Source organism: Chiloscyllium plagiosum, unplaced genomic scaffold (genome assembly GCF_037043375.1).
Source record: "Chiloscyllium plagiosum isolate Xiang-an unplaced genomic scaffold, Cpla_swu_hap1 HiC_scaffold_34, whole genome shotgun sequence".
Lineage (NCBI taxonomy): Eukaryota > Metazoa > Chordata > Chondrichthyes > Orectolobiformes > Hemiscylliidae > Chiloscyllium > Chiloscyllium plagiosum.
In genome coordinates this window covers 11,532,501-11,552,572 of record NW_028270172.1, presented here as the reverse complement: position 1 = coordinate 11,552,572, position 20,072 = coordinate 11,532,501, and the positions used below count along the sequence as shown (strand labels likewise).

At 43.2% G+C, this 20,072-nt stretch overlaps 1 protein-coding gene across 4 annotated transcripts in view; it reads left to right on the top strand.

Annotated features, from left to right (window-relative positions):
- Positions 1-20,072, top strand: part of lars2 (leucyl-tRNA synthetase 2, mitochondrial) — a 116,153-nt gene that overhangs the window by 69,271 nt on the left and 26,810 nt on the right. For 3 of the 4 annotated variants that reach the window (XM_043719579.2, XM_043719580.2, XM_087978485.1), the window contains 4 exons: positions 1,256-1,359; positions 6,874-7,056; positions 8,824-8,993; positions 14,316-14,393. In XM_043719579.2, coding sequence (XP_043575514.2) covers positions 1,256-1,359; positions 6,874-7,056; positions 8,824-8,993; positions 14,316-14,393 — 535 coding nt within the window. Of the gene's footprint in view, positions 1-1,255; positions 1,360-6,873; positions 7,057-8,823; positions 8,994-14,315; positions 14,394-15,046; positions 15,131-20,072 lie in introns of all 4 variants that reach the window. The other variant, XM_087978486.1, reaches the window with a different exon arrangement.

Genomic DNA, 20,072 nt, shown 5'->3' with positions numbered 1-20,072 from the left:
AGTTAATCTTTGGAATAGCTCTACCCACCAATTTATAAATTAATGTGTCTGAGAGGAGCTAGTTCGTTCCAGATTAATGTCTGTTTGACAGTTCTACAATCTAATATATACCTTATACCTAGCAGCTACCTCTTGGGTAACAAGGAACGCTCTTAGCTTGTTTTGTTGTTGGTGACCTGTCCTGAACTAATGTAATCTGTTATCTTACTATTACTTAATAAAGTACTCCTCGCTACAGCCGAAGACTTATAAGCAGTTAAATCTTCACCATTCACTACTACTAAGGCCTGTGGGCTTAAAAGAAGGGGTTGTGCATACAGATTTACCCAGGAAAAATCATGGCAGAACCAGGTTCTATTTGTGAGCATCTCCTGTCACATTCTGCATTATCTGAAGTGAAGATAATGAATTCATTTAAATTGGTGCATCCTTTGTCCATTCTTATGATCCCATGATCTTTCCTAAGCAGCGTGACATGTAACTTTTCCTGTACCTGTGTGCATTCAGATAGTGCAAATAGTTTGACATAATTAATTTCTTGCTTCCACACTGAAAACGAAATGCTCCTCTCCCTGGCATGGCCAAAACAAGGAGATTGGCTCATGGAGAATTTAGATGCTGGTGGATACGCTGTAAAGAGAAGTGTGAAGGGTGAGTGAAGAGGAAACAAGTTCTTTGCTACTCGCTCTTTGAAATGAGGGCGGCTCTGGACAGAGTAGATGGGGAGAAACTCTTCCTATTGGCTGTGGGAACAGAATTGAAGGCAATTGGACCAAAAAACCATAAGTAACAGAAGGAGAAATTTGTTACAACTTGAATAATTAGGATCTGGATTGCAATGGAGGCAAACTCAATCAAAGGGAATTTGGATAATTATCTGAATAAAAGAAATTTGCAGGGCTACTGTGCATAGATATGGAAGTGGAACTGGCTCATTTGCTCTTGCAACGGGTCAGGATGGACATGATAGGCCAACTGGCCTCCCCTGTGCTGAAATCATCCTGTGACTCTGTTCTTTGATTCCTTTTAAATTTAATTTGTTCTGATTCTGATCTTTCTTTGCTATTCCAGTGTTACAAAGCTTAGCTTTAAATTCATTCCCAAACTGGCTTTTCCCAACTTTTCCCTAGAGTCTGTTTTGCTGTCTCTTTCTGTTTCAGACATTGCTGCAATAATCTCTTGCCATGATTTGATCATGTGTTAAGTTTCCTTTGCATAATCTATGCTTTTTCCCTTCTCTGCTCCTTTCATACAGGGAACCTTTTCACAAACTCCTTGTGCAAGGGCTCATCAAGGGGAAAACTTTTCGTTTACCATCAAGTGGCCGATATGTAAAGAAAGAGGAAATAAATTTTGATGGTAAGTGACCACTGGAATTAAATGAGAAGTGAATAAGGAGGAATGTCAGTGACCATTGCATGTCTGATTTAATGATCCCAGTCGATGTTCTTATTGGACAAGTCAGAATCCAGACTGAAATCTGGATTGTTAGGTTTTTTTTTCCTGTTGTTTTTCTGTCCGGGTCTCTGATATCCTTCTTAAGGGAGGAAATCTGCCATCCTTATCTGTTGGTTGACTTATAACTGCCCTCTGGGCAATTAAGGATGAGCAATAAATGTAGTCCTAACCAGAAACACCCACACCCCATGAAAGAGTAAGTGTGCAATGCAGCTGATCTGGTATTAACAATAAAATCAAGTTTGTTTAGCAAAAGAAAGCAGATCAAATAGAATAAACAGAGAGAAATTCATTTGTGAAGTTATGGATGCAGTTTAAAAATAAGGGACCTCTCATTCTGCACTATGATGTAGACAAATATTTTCCCTGGGGGTCATGAGGCTGTCTTCCTGAGGGAGCAATAATTGCTGAGGTGTTGAATTTTTTAAGGGTTGGATTGATAAAAGGGGTATCCAAGGATATTGGGGAGGGGTGTAGGCAGGGAAGTGAAGTTGTGACCAAAGTCTGACCAGCCATCATGAGTGCGTAGTGTGTGACAGGGCAGTAATATATTGAGGGGTGCAGGTTATTTTGTCTGAGACCCCAGAATGCATTGGCCTGGCTGTGCACTCTGGTCTCCTGTTTTTGAATTGTGTCGTTCGAATTTTTCAGACTAGTTTTATTTAGTTATTTACAGATGTTTCGAATGAGGAGGCAGCTGGTTTCCAGGACATTGTCAAATGGAGTCATAGAGATGTACAGTATGGAAACAGACCCAATGATAACAAGATATCCCAAACCAATCGAGTCCCACCTACCAATACCTGGCCCATATCCCTCCAAACCCTTCCTATTGATATACCCATCCAAATGCCTTCTAAATATTGCAATATTAGCCTCCACCATTTCCTCTGGCAGCTCATTCCATACACGTACCACTCTCTGTGTGAAAAGGCTGCCCCTAAGGTCTCTTTTATATCTTTCCCCTCTCACCCTAAACCTATGCCCTCTAGTTGTAGACTCCTCCACCCCGGAGGAAATACTGTCTATTTATCCTATCCTTGCCCCTCCTGATTTTATAAACCTCTGAGGTCACTCCTCAGCCTCTGTCACTCCAGGGAAAACAGCCCCAGCCTGTTCAGCCTCTCTCTGTAGCTCAGATCCTCCAACCCTGGCAACATTCTTGTAAATCGTTTCTGAACCCTTTCAGGTTTCACAACATCTTTCCGATAGGAAGGAGACCAGAATTGTACGCAATATTCCAACAGTGGCCTAACCAATGTCCTGTACGGCTGAAACATGACCTCCCAACTCCTGTACTCAATACTCTGACCAATAAAGGAAAGCATATCAAACAACTTCTTCACCATCGACTCCACTTTCAAGGAGCTATGAACCTGCACTCCAAGGTCTCTTTGTTCAGCAACACACCTACAGACCTGACCATTACATGTATAGGTCCTGCTAAGATTTGCTTTCCCAAAATGCTTTTACCTCACATTTATTTGAATTAAATTCCATCTGCCACTTCTCAGCCCATTGGCCCATCTGGTCCAGATCCTGTTGTAATCTGAGGTAACCTCCGCTGTCCACCACACCTCCAAATTTGGTGTCATCTGCAAACTTACTAACTATACCTCTTATGGTCACATCCAAATCATTTATATTAATGATGAAAAGTAGTGGTCCCAGCACCGATCCTTGTGGCACTCCATTGGTCACAGGCCTCCAGTCTGAAAAACAACCCTCCACCACCACCCTCTGTCTTCTACCTTTGAGCCAGTTCTGTATCCAAATGGCTGGTTCTTCCTGTATTCCCTGACATCTAAACTTGCTCACCAGTTTCCCATGGGGAACTTTGTCGAACGCCTTACTGAAGTCCATATAGATCACATCTACTGCTCTGCCCTCCTCAATCTTCTTTGTTACTTCAAAAAACTCAATCAAGTTTGTGAGACATGATTTCCCACACACAAAGCCATGTTGACTATCACTAATCAGTTCTTGCCTTTCCAAAAACATGTACATCCTGTTCCCTCCAACAGCTTGCCCACCATCCACGCTAGGCTCACTGGTCTGTAGTTCCCTGACTTGTCCTTACCACCCTTCTTAAACAGTGACACTAAGTTAGCCAACCTCCAGTCTTTCAACACCTCACCTGTGACTATTGATGATACAAATATCTCAGCAAGAGGCCCAGCAATCACTTCCCTCGTGTCCCACAGAGTTCTCGGTACACTTAAATTAGATTAGATTAGATTGCTTACAGTGTGGAAACAAGCCCTTCGGCCCAACAAGTTCACACCGCCCCGCCGAAGCGCAACCCACCCATACCCCTACATTTACCCCTTACCTAACACTATGGGCAATTTTAGCATGGCCAATTCACCTGACCTGCACATCTTTGGACTGTGGGAGGAAACCGGAGCACCTGGAGGAAACCCACGCAGACTCGGGGAGAACGTGCAAACTCCACACAGTCAGTTGCCTGAGGCAGGAATTGAACCTGGGTCTCTGGCGCTGTGAGGCAGCAGTGCTAACCACTGAGCCACTGTGCCACCATGCGGGTCCAGGGGATTTATCCACTTTTATGTGTTTCAAGACATCCGGCACTTCCTCCTCTGTAATATGGGCATTTTTCAAGATGTCAACATCTATTTCCCTCCACTCTACATCCTCCATATCCTTTTCCACAGTAAATACTGATGCAAAATACTTGTTTAGTATCTCCCCCATTTTCTGCGGCTCCTTACAAATGCCGCCTTGCTGATCTTTGAGGGACCCTATTCTCTCCTAGTTACCTTTTGTCCTTTATGTATTTGTAAAAACCCTTTTGGATTCTCCTTAACTCTATTTGCCAAAGCTATCTCATGTCCCCTTTTTGCCCTCCTGATTTCCCTCTTAAGTATACTCCTACTGCCTTTAAACTCTTCTAAGGATTCACTCGATCTATCCTGTCTATACCTTACATATGCTTCCTTCTTTTTCCTAACCAAACCCTCAATTTCTTAGTCATCTAGCATTCCCTATACCTACCAGCCTTTCCTTTCACCCTAACAGAAAAATACTCTCTCTGGATTCTTGTTATCTCATTTCTGAAGGCTTCCCATTTTCCAGCTGTCCCTTTACCTGCGAACATCTGACCCCAATCATCTTTTGAAAGTTCTAGTCTAATACTGTCAAAATTGCCCTTTCTCCAATTTCGAGCTTCAACTTTTAGATCTGGTCTATCCTTTTCCATCACTATTTTAAAACTAATAGAATTATGATCACTGGCCCCAAAGTGCTCCCCCACTGACACCTCAGCCACCTGCTCTGCCTTATTTCCCAAGAGTAGGTCAGGTTTTGCACCTTCTCTCGTAGGTACATCCACACACTGAATCAGAAAACTTTCTTGTACACACTTAACAAATTCCTCTCCATCTAAACCCTTAACACTATGGCAGTCCCAGTCTATGTTTGGAAGGTTAAAATCCCCTACCATAACCACCCTATTATTCTTACAGACAACTGAGATCTCCTTACAAATTTGTTTCTCAATTTCCCTCTGACTATTAGGAGGTCTATAATACAATCCCAATAAGGTGATCATCACTTTCTAATTTCTCAGTTCCACCCAACTAACTTCCCTGGATGTATTTCCAGGAATATCCTCCCTCAGCACACCTGTAATGCTATCCCTTATCAAAAATGCCACTCCCCCTCCTCTCTTGCCTCTCTTTCTGTCCTTCCTGTAGCATTTGTATCCTGGAATATTAAGCTGCTAGTCCTGCCCATCCCTGAGCCATGTTTCTGTAATTGCTATGATATCCCAGTCCCAAGTTCCTAACCATGCCCTGAGTTCATCTGCCTTCCCTGTTAGGCCCCTTGCATTGAAATAAATGCAGTTTAATTTATCAGTCCTGCCTTACTCTTTGATTCTGGATTAGTGGCGCTGGAAGAGCACAGCAGTTCAGGCAGCATCCTGATGAAGGGCTTTTGCCTGAAGTGTCGATTTTCCTGCTCCTCGGATGCTGCCTGAACTGCTGTGCTTTTCCAGCACCACTAATCCAGAATCTGGTTTCCAGCATCTGCAGTCATTGTTTTTACCTGCCTTATTCTCTGCTTTGTCCCTGCCTGCCCCTGACTGTTTGACTTGCTTCTGTTCTCAACTGTACGAGTCTCAGATCGATCTCTTTCCTCACTACCTCCCTGGGTCCCCCTCACCTTACTAGTTTAAATCCTCCTAAGCAGCTCTAGCAAATCTCCCTGCCAGTATATTAGTTCCCTTCCAATTCAGGTGCAATCCATCCTTCTTGTACAGGTCACTTCCAGCCCAGAAGAGATGCCAACGATCCACAAATGTGAATCCTACTCCCATACACCAGCTCCTCAGCCATGCATTCGTCTGCTCTATCCTCCTATTCCTGCCCTCACTAGCTCGTAGCACTGGGAGTAATCCAGATATTACTACTCTCAAGGACCTCCTTTTTAAATTCCTGCTGTCAGACTTTGACTGCTAATTTCCTTATTTGAATTGAAGCAAATTAATGCATGAATGTAAAGATAAAAAATAAGAATTGAATAAGGCCATTTGTCTCTTTTGAGCCCATTCTAGCATTCAACAGGATCATCCTTAATCATCATCTTTCACTTCCTGGCATTTTCCCCATGCCTTTAATTCTCTTACTGCCAAAAAAATCTATTAACATTTTGTCTTGTGTGTATTTGGTCAATAACTGAGCAGCTCGCTGAGTCAGAGAATTCCAAAGATTCATAATCTTCTTTGAGTCATAGAGATCGTCAACACTGAAAAAGACCCTTTGGCCCATTGAGTCTGTGCTGGTCACAAACAGCCACCTCACTGTACTAATCCCATGACCTAGTATCCCTTCACATCGCAAGTGTACATCTAAATACTTCTAAAATGTGATGAGGGTTTCTGCCTCTCCCACCACTACAGGCCGTGATTCCAGATTCCCTCCACCCTCTGGGTGAAAAAGCTTTTTCTCACATTCTACCTTTGACCCCTTCCCTTAAATCTGTACCCCGGTCACTGATCCCTCCAACACTTCAAGAGGGTGAGGATCCCTCTGTCTTTGAGTGAAGAAATATCTTCTTCAGTCTTAAATGGCTGTCCCTGTGTTTTAGATTCCCCAGCCAGTTGCGATTGCTGCTGTCCAAAATGTGCAATGTAAGTTTTCATCATGCATACAAAAGCAAAAAAAATTTAATTTTTGTTTTAACAAGTTTTCTGTATGTGCTTTGACTCTAGTTCAGACAGTCAGCCACAAAGGTCCTTTGTGTCAGGGTTAATTCTTCCCAGTGAATGGGTGTGATCTGTTTTACAGTTGTGAAGTTGGCATTGTTTTGGGCAGCTCATAACCAACAGATTCAGTGTGATACAAGTAATTTTATTGACTTTTCTCTTGTCGCTGTTTTCTTTTCCCCTTCCAGGTCCTGACCCTCTCCATGCTGGCACTTCTGAAAAATTGCAGATCACCTGGGAAAAAATGAGCAAGTCCAAACACAATGGCGTCGACCCAGCAGAAATGATCCAGAAGTATGGGATTGACACTGTACGCCTGTACATCCTGTATGCAGCCCCCCCTCAACAGGATATTCTGTGGGACGTGAAAAGTAAGGGACTGATGCCCTGCAGTAAAATTGTTTTGCACAGTAGCACCTTTTCAATACACTCCGGTGTAAAAGTCACCATAATCCGACTGGACCATAGGGCTGCGATGGTGCTAACTGTGATCCGATCATTAGCGAGAAGCGACGGGTGGTGGTTTAAACTGAGATGTCTGCGGGCCTCTGGCAAGCGGGGGGATGTTTCTGAAGGAGCATACTTTACGGTAACCTCAGTCAGTAGGTAACCGTGGGAACTGAGCCCATGCTGTTAGCGTCACTCTGCAATGCCGTATCAGCTGTTCAGCCAACTGAGCTAATCGTATCAACTCATTGACAAAAAAAAAGACTGTGTCGCAAGTCATTATGGCACCATAGGAAGCCATTCCAGGACTCAGACAGAGTTCAGGAAAGGAATACGTTTTCATTCATCTTTCCCTTTCCACCTCTAACCCTGTTTTTCTGCCTAGCTATTTTATCATTGTTTGCAGCTAGAGTGATGGTGACAGCAGTAGAGGGCTGGCCTTTTAATGGGGAGATTTGAATTGAAGTCTGTATTTTGACAGGTAGCTATGCTTTGTACTTACCGCAAATACAAAACTGAGTTGTTGTTGTCAACAGAACACAGAGAAACGTGATACCGACAGGGTCTGACACAATGTCGCTATCACCTGAGAATTGGCTATGCTCCCTGAGCAAAGTGAAGACTGATTTTTTTTATTTTCTTTTAATATTTCTCTTATGTCAGGGGCTGGGATTGAACCGCTCCAGTGCAGTTTCTGGTCCACCGTGCCCCTGGTCCCAGCAAAACAGGGGTCCTCAGATCCCAGTTATTAGACCATGATGTACCATCTCTCTCAGCCCTGGGTCCGAGCTTAGGGGATGTGGGTGTCTCTGACTGGGCTGGCATTTAGTGCCCATCTCTATTATCCTTGGTGAAGGTGTTGGTGAGCTGCCGCCTTAAACAGCTGCTGCCCTTGGGATGTCGGAACACCACAGTGCTGTTGGGAAATAATTTTCCAGGGCTTCGCCCAGTGAAATTTCAATCAAGATGATTCCCCTTTCGGGAGGAGAGCGCGATTGCAGATTTTTAAATAAACTTCCACCTTGCACTATGAAAACAAACTGTTGGCTTTAAGTGCAATTCATTGCACTCTTTTTATTAAAAAAGAGATTAAAATAGAGTTTAGAAGACATTCTTTAAGAAGTACGTACTTAAGGCACACCCTCCTTTCAACATTAACAGTTGGATTACAATCTGTAGCTGAGTAATCAAGTCAAAGTGTCTTCCATCTGCGTGATGGTGGGTTCCAATATATTATAAGGTAATACAGTCAGTCGCAATCACGTTAAAAATGGTCCTTAGATTAAGGACCCTGAAATTAACGCAAAATCCCCAGTCATTCCTGATGGATTTGCTCATGTTGAAAGCTGAATATATTGCACTGGGCTGTTGACCAAGTTTGTTAAAGGCATCTTTCTGGAGCACAGTAGCAAAGCCTTCTTTCTGCAGATGTGCCTGCTGTGCCTGATGGTCGGATCCTTTATCATCACTAATGTCTGAATTGGGCAAGTGCTCCATACCTGCATTTTAACATCCTTCAGTTTGAGCACACAAGTTGACCCCTTTTGTCCAGCCCACCCCCCACTCCAAATAAAAGTGGTGAGGAATCACTCAGTTCAAGGGTAATTGGGGTTTGGCAACAAATGTTGGCCTCACCAGTAATGGCACCTCTCATGAAAGAATTGAAAAAACACTTTTCTCTTTTCATCCAGCGGATACCATTCCTGGAGTACTGAGGTGGCAAGTCCGACTGTGGGCTCTGGTAACAAAGCTGATCGCCGCTCGCAGTGCAGGAGTGACCCCTAGTTCTGACCTGCTGAACAAAAACGAGAAAGACGAAGCCAAGAAAATATGGCAGTTCAAAAACTACACCGTGTCACAGGTAATTGCCTGTCTATCTTGCTGGATGCATGGCTGCCCTTTTTGCATGTCTACGCCTAGAACCTGGAGTAGTTGAATTCTGTTGATGGGTCTCACATCACAGAAAGGCTCCAATCGCTAGGAAAGCAAGAGTAGGAGGAGAGGCCATTCAGCCCTTTGAGCCTGCTCTGCTTTCCAGTAGGATCATGACTGATTTGGTAGTGGCCTTAATTCTACTCTCTCATTTGCCCTCTCCCATAGCCTCTGAGGCCTTCATCTGTCAAAGATCTATCCAACTCTAAATTCCTTCTTTCCCTCTGAGAGCAATGAATCTCTTTGAAAATTGATGTTTCCAGTTCTGTTTATGTGGATCGATTATTTTCGCATCCTTAAGGAGTAAGAGATCATTAACAGAAAGAAGCTGTGAAACATCCCAAAATCCGAAGGCCAGCCATCATCATCATTGTCGTCCTTCACCTCAAAAAGTAAAACTGACTACAAACTCCAGCAGTCTGAGCTTAGTCTTAGTTATTCGGTCATGACTGGTGACTGTGCAGTAATGTAGCACAAGCTGGTGAGGAGTGGAGTGTGTGTGTGCATTTACTTGCTGTCTTTAACCCGCTCTCCACCCCAAAAACTGCCCCTAGTGGAAAGAGGCAAAAAAAAGGCAGATGCTGGAATCTAAAGTAGCTAAACAAGAGGCTGGAAGAACACAACAAGCCAGGCAGCATCAGGAGGTGGAAAAGTCAACGTTTCGGGTGTTAACCCTTCTTCAGGATCGGAGGCAGGGATAAGGGGAGCTGCAGATAAAGCAGTGAGGGGGTTTTGGGTAGGGAGAGGGGTGGAATGGTGAGGTAGTAATAGGTGAACGCAGGTGGTGGGTCCGTCCTGGTTGGTTGATAGGAAGGATGTGTCCGGTTGGTAGCTGGAAGGAAGGGTCAGTCAGAGGGATGGAAAGGGAAAGGGGGGGGATGCATGGGGACATTATTTAAAATTGGAGAACCTAATGTTGAGTCCTCCGGGCTGTTACTCCCATTTGCAGTCTGATTCACTGAGGCAATGGTGGAGGCTGAGGATGGTCATGTTGGAGAAGGAGTGAGAGGGAAGATTGAAATGGGCGGTGACTGGAAGGTCAGGCTGGGCCTGGCTGAGATGCTCGGTGAAGCATTCCTTTAGTTTACATTTGGTCTCCCCTATGTAGAAAAAGAAGCAAGTGAGATCTCCTCTGAAGTGACCTGCTTTTGAGGAGGTAAGAGGGACTGAGTCATACCTCCGAACAGGCACATCTGTCAAGCTACAAGCAGGAAAATCACAAATGTGGCACTAACAACCAAGCTAATGACTGTTAATTGCCAAAATCAGGGCACTTTATTTAGTTGTGTATTGTGACAAGTGTATTTAATAAACAATCCTTGCTCTTTGTTTAGCACAGGGAATTTAACAGAGAAACCTGCTACAAAGACCGAGATGAATAACTTAGATGTATTCTGGGAGATACTAGTTAAAACGTGACGGAAAAGGAATAATTGGAGATTCTTGTGGTATGAGCTGAAAAGGGATGAATGAAGGCCCAAGTGCTGTATAAAGATGAGTGTAGGCCTGTCGGATTGAGTAGTCAGTTTCTGTGCTGTAAATGTTGTGATAATGTCATTCCAAATCTGTTGGAAGGACAGGAAACATTCGTATGTTGGACATTTGTAAATCGGGAACCTCTTGTACAGAAAGTTCCCCAGGGAGGCAAGAAACTTTGCATCCACTGAATACCTGAGACTTGCGCGCCTGTAGGTGGCAGTGTTAATGCAATGGAGTGTCACCAAGGCAAGTTCTAAAGATTGATCAGCTTTCCACTGATCATCCGTGTGCTGAACTTTGCTTTGGGAAGCAGTAGATGTATCTGAAGTTAAATTCTTAAAGACTCCACGAGGGGGCTTTTACACATGAGAGCCGCATCACCTCAGCTGAGTGAACAACACAGAGCACAGCAACCCTTTCTTCCCAAACAGATGGTTGGAGTTACCTCCTGAGCCTTGAATAGGCATGTCGGACTTCATTGGAGCATTCCGCCCCTCTGCTCCTGAGCAGAGAGATGGTGACTCCTCCCTCCGTGAGCACAGGCATGAGGGAGAATCCTCTTCCTTCTCTCTCGCCCTCACCTACCATGCACTAAACACTGGGCAGAAATAGTGACCTGGTTTGCACTCGACTCCCTTCAACCGAGAGCTCTCCTGCACTGACCCATTAAGAAAGTTAGCTTCCAAGGCCATTCTTCCTCTCCTCATCTCACTTCATTCGACCCTCACCCCTCCATGTACACTCCTGCCTTTCCTTAACTCCCCCCTTCCCCACCCTCTAACTGGGACTCCCTTCTCCTCCAATCCATCCTCCCTTACCTTGACTCCGCGTTCTCCAATCCCCCACATCTCTTAGTCCTGTTGCTTACCTCACACACACACACACCACCCCCCCCTCCCACCCGTCTCCCTTACTTTGATTTCCCTGGATTTTTCCTATCTCCCCTCCTTTGTTGATAGACCCTGCCCCCTCACCTTTTCTCAGCTGCTGTACCCTCTCCCCTTCCCTTGCCTCTGTTCAAAGGCCCTGTGCGTCAGTGAGGTAGAAAACTGACCAGCAGCATCAGTACAAATGGATCAAATTGCACCAGTTCATCAGAACCTGGTGTTAACAAGTGGAGATATGAAACCTTCTGGGACCAATTACCTGCCCACTTGCTTTAGTTGGCACTTGGTGCACAGCTTGACTGAACTTGATTGAAGAGAATAGGAAAAACAGCAGCTAAAACTCCTCGTTCACATCACTGTCCCAGAGACTATGTGGAGAGAAACTATTCCCACTCAGGAAAGCAAGGAGAACGAGTGGGCAAAGATTCAGAGTATCTGGAGAAAGGGTCATAGAGATGTACAGCACAGAAACAGATCCTTCGATCCAACTAGTCCATGCCCATTAGATATCCTAACCAAATCTAGTTCCATTTGCCAGCACTTGGCCCATATCCCTCTAAACCTTCCTATTTATGTACCCATCCAGATGTTTTTTGGCATGTTGTAATTTTACCGGCCTCCACCATCTCCTCTGGCAGAGAAAATCGTGGCTGTAAGAGCTGCTTTTTGTTTAAGTTTTTTTTTTAGTGTTGGAGCTGATTACCTCAATTTCATGGAGCAGTAATTACAAGTTTACAAGCTGTTCCGTTGTATTTGGAATCTTGAGGGAGAAAAACGCGAAAGCAGTACGCGAAAAAGCATTTTCATGCAATGAGTGGTTTAAGGCTGGAATGGACTGCCTGGAAGTGTGATGGAGGCAGCTCCAATTGAAGGATTCAAAAGAGAATTCAGAAAAGGAACAGTGCTCAGGGTTATGGCGAGATGGTAGGAGATAGCCAAAGCGAAGTTGGAGAGCCAGTACAGACATGATGGGCCAAATGGCTTTCTGCACAGTAATAAATCTGTGATTGTACTGTTTTTTGCCCCTCCAACGGCTAAAACTGAGCAACCATTTTGTGATCAACCAGTCTAGAAGCCACTTCGGCCTTGCGTCCATCTGAGTGGTTGGAGGGAATGTTTTTATGTTTAAAATCGGCGCGCGCTGTCTCATCTTGCATGTAATTGCATTTTGCAATGTAGATCATTTTTGTCCAACATTGTCAAGTTACCTGTAGCCTTTGCTTCCTGTCTGAGATATTGGGAGTCGGCTTAGTCAGGGGAGAAATGACAATAAATGGTGGTCGGAAGGTAGAGAATGAATAAGAAAACTAAGTTAACAGATATATACTGTCTATGGAATATGTTCAGGCTTATGACCAGACAGGTCAGGCAGGTGCTCACATTAGTGTGTATTGTACTGGAGTTAGTTGATCTGAACTGTGGCATTGCATTTGGCCACCATGTCGCTCGCTGGTTTATGGTGAGAGATTGGATTGGGATTCCCATGGATTTATTTATTTTTCTTGTTTATTCTTTAATGGGATGTGGGCGTCATTGGCCAGGCCAGCATTGGTTGCCCAAACCTAATTCCCCTTGAATGCAATGGCTCGTTTGGCTATTTCAGGAGGTAGTCAACACATTGCTGTGGGTCTGGCGTTGCATGTTGGCTCAAACCAGGTAATGCCAGCAGATGTTTTTCACTAAAGGACAGAGATGAACCAAATAGATAGATCAAACTTGATTTCGCTTTCACAAGACCATGTTAACTCTGCATGATTACTCTGAAGTTGTCCAAGTGACCTGCTATAATTTATTTTTTGCTAGCCTCTAACATTTCTAGCTGAGAGATCCTTGCCTGGATTCTATTTTCCTGCTTTCTGTCTCACTCCCTTTTTGCATAAAGGAGTTACGTTCACCATCTTCCAGTCTGTGAAATGCATTTGGAGCTAAAGCTTAATGTGGCGTTGGCACCTTCAGGAAGAAAACTGACAGCAAAGCTTTTGGCGGGAGGAGGCAATTCACCTGGGAGAAATAAAAACCAGTTCCAATGATTGAACCATTGTCTTTTTCCACACCTTCACCGAGAAATTAAAAACTGTGACTCACCTGTCAGGTCCCACATTCACCGACCCAGAACAGAATTTCATTCCAAGAATAAATAGTTTGAAAAACAATTTTTACCACATTGCTGAAAACAGGGACATATTGTTGAAGCTTTTTATCATGCACATGTCAGGAAGGAATTGCAATAATCTCACCTCTTAAAGGGAACTACAATTTACACTGCATGGAAGCAGGGGTGCAGATTGCTTTGCAGTGAGCTCTCCAGGCAATTCCATTCGGCATGCACCAGGAAAGGGATGTTCCCCAAGCTTTTGTTGAGTTGATCTCTGACTTTAGCGTAGCTTAGTTACAGAATCAGTGTAATACAGCACGGAAATGGACCCTTCGGTCCAATCAGTCCATGTTGACCATAATCCCAAACTAAACTAGTCCCACCTACCTGCGCTTGGCCCATATCCCTACAAAGCTTTCCTATCTATGTAGAACTCTAGATGTAAATCTAGAAATAATCCTGAATCTCAGGAGCAGTGCAAGGTTCATGCTACTCTCAGTGCACCATTTTAGAATGAGTTGATCTTGCGTTTTAACCTCTGGGCTCAGATGAGCAATAGTTAACTACTCTGGCTTGCTTGCGTGAAAGCACTTTGATTGGAACCCCACACGCTGCTTTACAATAATAAACAGATTGCAATTATTTGCATTCTTGATCAGAGGGTCGAGCTGTACAAAGGTTTGTTTGCATTTTGGAGAGGGGACAGATGTCTGCAGATTGCATTGGGCTGGACAAATGCTGCCAACAATTGTTTTTAATTTTGTTTCCTTTGCTTTTTGAATGTGTTTAGGTAACTGCTTACATGACAGAGGATTTCCTGCTGAATGCTGCAATCGCCCGGCTAATGGGCCTCACAAATGCTTTATCAGTAAGTGCAGTTCCTCAAATCTCTGCTAACAACAAAATGGAAAGTTAGGGGCAGACTGCACATCAGGGGAAGGACACAGCATCTGCTAGGCAGCTTTTGTCTCTCTTAGTTTGCATTGAGGAGCAATTGACCAGAGCTTCATTTCAGGTGCAAAACAAATTTCTGTTTATTTGTTCTCCTTAGCATTTTTCTGTTGTTGTTGTTGTAGCAGCAAGTTATTGTGCAGTAGCTCATTGGTGTTACACTAAACAGTCAGAATTCTCAAATAACCAATTTGATTTTTTCAAGTGTACTTCTCAAAGCTTAATTTTGTGAACAACGGTTGCACAGTCTACTGAGAACCAAAACCCCCTACATGTGGTAAAGAATATCGGCAGATAAGCACAATTATAAAGACATTGAGTTTTACAGCATGGAACGAGGCCCCTTTGGCACATCGTGTCCATGCTGGTCATCAGCCACCTTTCCACTCTAAATCCATTTTGCAGCACTTGGCCTATAGCCATGTATACTATGGAGATTCAAGCGATGATCTAAATAATGATTTAAATAATGATCTACTTTTCATGGCTTCTCAAAACTTACCTTATGTGACTTTGTACGTTTGGGATGCAGTCTTGAATTAAGATCCACATCTGTTTTACTGTTTCTAGCAGTCTAGAACCCAGCTGGACAATAACCTATGCCCTTCTTTGGGCCAGATTTCAATGTCAATCGTTATGTCTGGGACTTAGAAGGTAAGATTCCAACAAGCAAAAGACACTGTCACGAATGGTTTTGACACATACAAAAGACAGATGTTAGCCCACAGAGTGAAAAGAAATCCTGTCCAACCAACAAAGTTGAGAAGATGATAAAATAAAATTTCTCGACACCAACTGTATTCACTGCTCCGGCAAGTTGGATAAGTACAACCCTGGTGGTATCTGTGGAGGAGTAGGGACAGTCTCAACCACATTTACAGCAGCATTCAAGGCAGTTGTATTTTGATTCTTCTATTTCTTGCAATGTTGCCTAAAAGGGAGGAGGAGTAGAAAATACAAAATTCAGCTCAGCAGCGCTTTCTCTTGCTGAGTGGGGAATGACCCAGCTCACGTCCCACGAGTGAATAAAAGAAAATTCAAAATGACCTCATTTTCTTCTTACTTAAGCAAGCCAAGTTGAGTTTTGAAAACTAACACCAGCCTTTGAAGGTAACTGATTAAAGTAGATAGGCAACAAGTTAATAGTGTGAGCCATTTATAGTGGCCCATTATCATTTGTTCCTCATTCCAGCCGGTAGATGGAGCATTGAAGGCAAATCGAAGCAAGGCAGTGACCAGGATACAGATTTGACCGAGGAGCAGGATTAAATTATTCAACCAGTTTGCACTGTTTGCAGTTGGATCATGACAGATTTCTCTCTCAACTCCACTTGCACACCTTATTTCTTTGCTTGCTAACTCAATAAAATTGATTTTGGTCCAGAAGATTTAATCTGACTCTCCCTTTCTTCTCATCACTGGCAGCCTGCGTCACTTATCCCTAATTGCCCTTGAGCAGGTGGGTTGTGAACTGCCTTGAACCGTTGCAGTTCATGTGATACCAAGGCACCCACAGTCTGGTAGGAACAAGGATTATAAACCAGTGACAGTCCCCTTTTTTTTTTGTTGTGGCAGGGAGATGGTGAGAAAGAGATTCCAGAATTTCCACAATCCTTGATGTGGGAAAGTAAGTGCTCCTGGTTTTTTACTTCTGTCAGGGTGATTGGATATCTTTTAAAAGAGGTAGAGGCAGTGATCACAGTGTGAAGATGGGAAGAGTTGCAAGCGCTGTTCTAAGTTGGTGGCCTGGTGTGTTAGGGGGTGTTGCCAGTTCCCACATGAGATACATCTCAAGGGCTCCCGCCCAAAGGAAGAACTGCAGGAGAATATAAACATAAGTATGTAGAAATAAAAATAATCTTTTTTTATTCTGCATATTTATGTTACAGACATATACCTCTTTCAACAGTGGAATGTTAAGAGCAGATAACAGCAGTTATTGTAAGACTTGTAAGGCTATTAATGAAACTGTAAATTTTATTCATCCTGCAATTCAATTATCATAGTTTATTTCACTTCACAATCACAATCTCTGCATTTTTGTTTGATATGGAGTCATAGAATTTTGTAGTACAGAAGGAGGTCATTTGATCCATCATAGAAGAGCTATCCAGCTAGTCCCATTTTCCAGCCCTATCTCTGTAATCTTCTAAATTTATCACTTTCAAATATATCCAGCTCACCTTTGAAACCTTCGATGGAATCCACCTCTGCCACTCTCCCACGCAGCACAATCCAATTCCTTACAACTCTGAGTAAAGAAATTTCTCCACATCACACTGTAAGCTCTCTTGCTGACAATCTTGAAATTGTGAGTCCTAGTTACTGATATACCAATGAGCAGAAACAGAAATCCTTCTTTACCCTGTCAAAATTGTTAATAATTTTGAATACTTCAATAAGGTCACTTCTTAATCTTTGCCTCAAGGAGAATCAGCCCAATCCCTCTAATCTTTCCTTGTATCTAAAATCCCTCGTTCCTGGTATCATTCTAGTAAATCTCCTTTGAACACTGTCCAGACCTTTAACATTCTTCCTCAATTAAGGTGCCTAGAGCTGGACGCAGTACTCCAAATGTGGTCTGACTGATACTTTGGAGAGGTACAGTATCACATACTCACTTTTATACACTATGCCTCTATTTATAAATCAAAGGCTCCTATAAACCTTCTTAACTGTTTCAACTTGCAATGCCACCTTCAGAGAATCATGTACGTGGACTTCAAGGTCTCTCCGCTCCTATATTTCCCTCAAAGTTGGACCATTGATTCTGTATTATCTCTCTCTATGTTTCTTCTATCAAAATGCATGACCTCACATTTCTCTCCATTGAAATGCATCTGCCAGGAGTCTGCACATTTGGCCAACTAGTCAATATCCCTTTGAAGTCACTCAGTGTCATCCTCATAGTTCCCCATTCTCCCTAGCTTAGTATCAGCTGAAAATTTGGAGATTTTGCCCTCAACAGCCATCTCCCACGCATTTGAATAAATCAGAAAAAGCACGGATCCTAACATGGATCCCTGGGGAACACCGCCTTCAACTTGTCTACTGCATGAGAAATGCCCATCTGTACCTACCATCTGTTTCCTATCTTTTAGCCAGCTTCTAATCCATGCTCCCAAGGACCCATCAATCTAAAACATTTCTAATTTGCTAACCAACCTGCCATGTGGCACCCAATACTTTCTGAAAGTCCAAATACACAACAACCACAGAGCCACCCTCATTCACTTGCTTGTCAAAGAAGCCAGTTAAACTTGTCAGACGTGCCTTACCATTGGCAAAGCCACTTGACTGTCTAGGACTAATTTATTTTTCTGCCAGCATACATTTACCTTATCCCATATTAGGGCCCCCATTAGGTGTCCCACTATTGATGTCAAGCTGACAGGTCTGTAGTTATCATTCGTCTTTTTCCATTTGGCCACTGGAGGGGCTGCTTGGTCCCTTTGCAATTTCCGTTTGTATTTGTCTTTATTTTGATTGAAGTCCATTTGCAGCCTAATTGAAGGAACGAATCACAGAAATGCTCAGTGTTAATCAGAGCACAATAGAGGATGGTTGCTGAAGAAACTATTTTGAAACTCAAAGTGGAAACTTGCTCAATTGTTTCTTAAAGATCCAGTTGCTTGACTGCTTTCTCTGCACCTCATGACCCATTCCTTAAATCTCCTCCTAGACTTTAAAAGGTTTTTTGAGGTTTGTTGTGAAAATGCTCAGTAACACTGGATGATAACAAGAGTTGAGAAGCTGTGAAAAAAGAAATTCCCTTAAGTAGTTGCCTGAGCAATTAATTGCAACATGAACACTGTTCCCAATAATGAGAAAACGTTTGGCATCTCTCTTTTCCACGTGGATTGAATAAACAAATCTGTGGAAACAGTTAACTCATTCTGAGGATCCAATCCTCTGAAAATAGCTTGTGTCTGATGAGTAAAAACAGATTTGTTTCAGCAACAGTTAAAGCACCCCACTTGGTCATCTCTGAAGTATGAGGTATTCTGGCCTGAATGTAACACTGAAGCTGTAGCTAATCGGCAACTCATGTCTCTATATAAGAAGCCTCCAACTGATGCCATGTTTAACTGAAAGCAGTTAGTCTTAACCCTCCTCGATATGTTTCTTTCAGTTTGTTCAGCTGGTTTCTATTAAAAGCAGTTCCCTAAAGAATGCAGTTTGTACAGCCCTTCCCCAAGGCATGAAGGTTATTCCAAATCTCTCAACTTTTCTACGTTCCAGCTGTTAGGAATGTTCTCATGATCCTACTAGAAATATTTCAGATTTAATTTTAAGGTCAAGAAACATTTTGTGTGTGTGTGTGGTATTACTGTAGCCTAACATTAGGTACTTCTTTGTTTGTGTGAGACTTTGGAATGCTGTCACATTGTGGAATGAGGGGTGAAGTTTTTTAGTTGTGGCTTTGTTCATCTCAAGATTTCCTCTAATCCAACCAATTGACTGCAAAATTCTCCTTACTCCATGATCTCGCCCTGATCTATAGTTCTGGTCTCCTGTCTCAGATCCTCTCATCCATCATAGCTGTGCTGATTTCAGTCCTCCTTTTTGTTCTTTATGTCACATTAGCAATTGCAGTTTAACCCACTATTCTCTCTTTCAAATTTCTCTTCCAAGAAGGTTGGATTTCACTGGCTGGGCAGAAATTATTGTCCTGGAGAAGGTGGTGTTGAGTTCTTTCTGAACTGTTGCGGCCCTAGGGACACACTCGGTGCAACTCAGGAAGGAATTCCAGGATTTAGGCCCAGTGACAATGAAGGAACAGTGATATAGTTCGACATCAAGATGGTGCATGGCTTGGAGAGAATGCGCAGGCAGCGTTGTTGCTGTGTGCCACTGACATTGGAGGTGGCAGGTTTTGAAGGTTCAGTCAAAGCCTTGACAAGTTGCTGCGGTGCATCTTCTGATCGGTTAAAATCATGCCACTGTGCTGAAGTGGGATATAAGATGTTGTAAATGGACATGTGCCATTCAGCCCCTGGAGCCTGCTCCACCATCCAGTAAAATCTTAGCTGGTCTGATTATAGCTTTTAACTGTCTGTTCCCTATAGCCCTTTGTACTTCAAAAATGTGTCCGTGTTGAGTATATTAAATGGCCCAGCCTCTGCTGCTCTCTGGAATAGTTTGCTTCAAAACTAAATGATTCTGTGAAAGAAGAAATTCCTCCTCATCTCCCATTTAAGACTGTGCCTCCTAGATTTAGACGTGCGCCCCGTCAGAATCTTATGTTGCAATAAGTTCATCCCTCATTCTTTCAGAATCCAATGAGAGGAGTCCCAACCTATTACACTGTTCCTCAAAGATAGCACTTTCATCCCAGATATCTGCCTGCTTCGAATGCCAGTATATCCCTCCTTACATCTGGAGATCAAACTGACCTCGAGTCTTTCCAATATCCTGTAGGGATACAGTAGCAGCATTCAAGAAGCACTGGACAAACAAATTCTTAGGAAGGAACAGAGGGATATGGATTCTGCAAGCAAAGACAATTTTAGCATGGAAGGACAAAATATGGTGGCGCAGACTAGGAGGACTGAACGGGCCTGTACTTGTGCTATATTGTGCTTTGTTCTTTGTT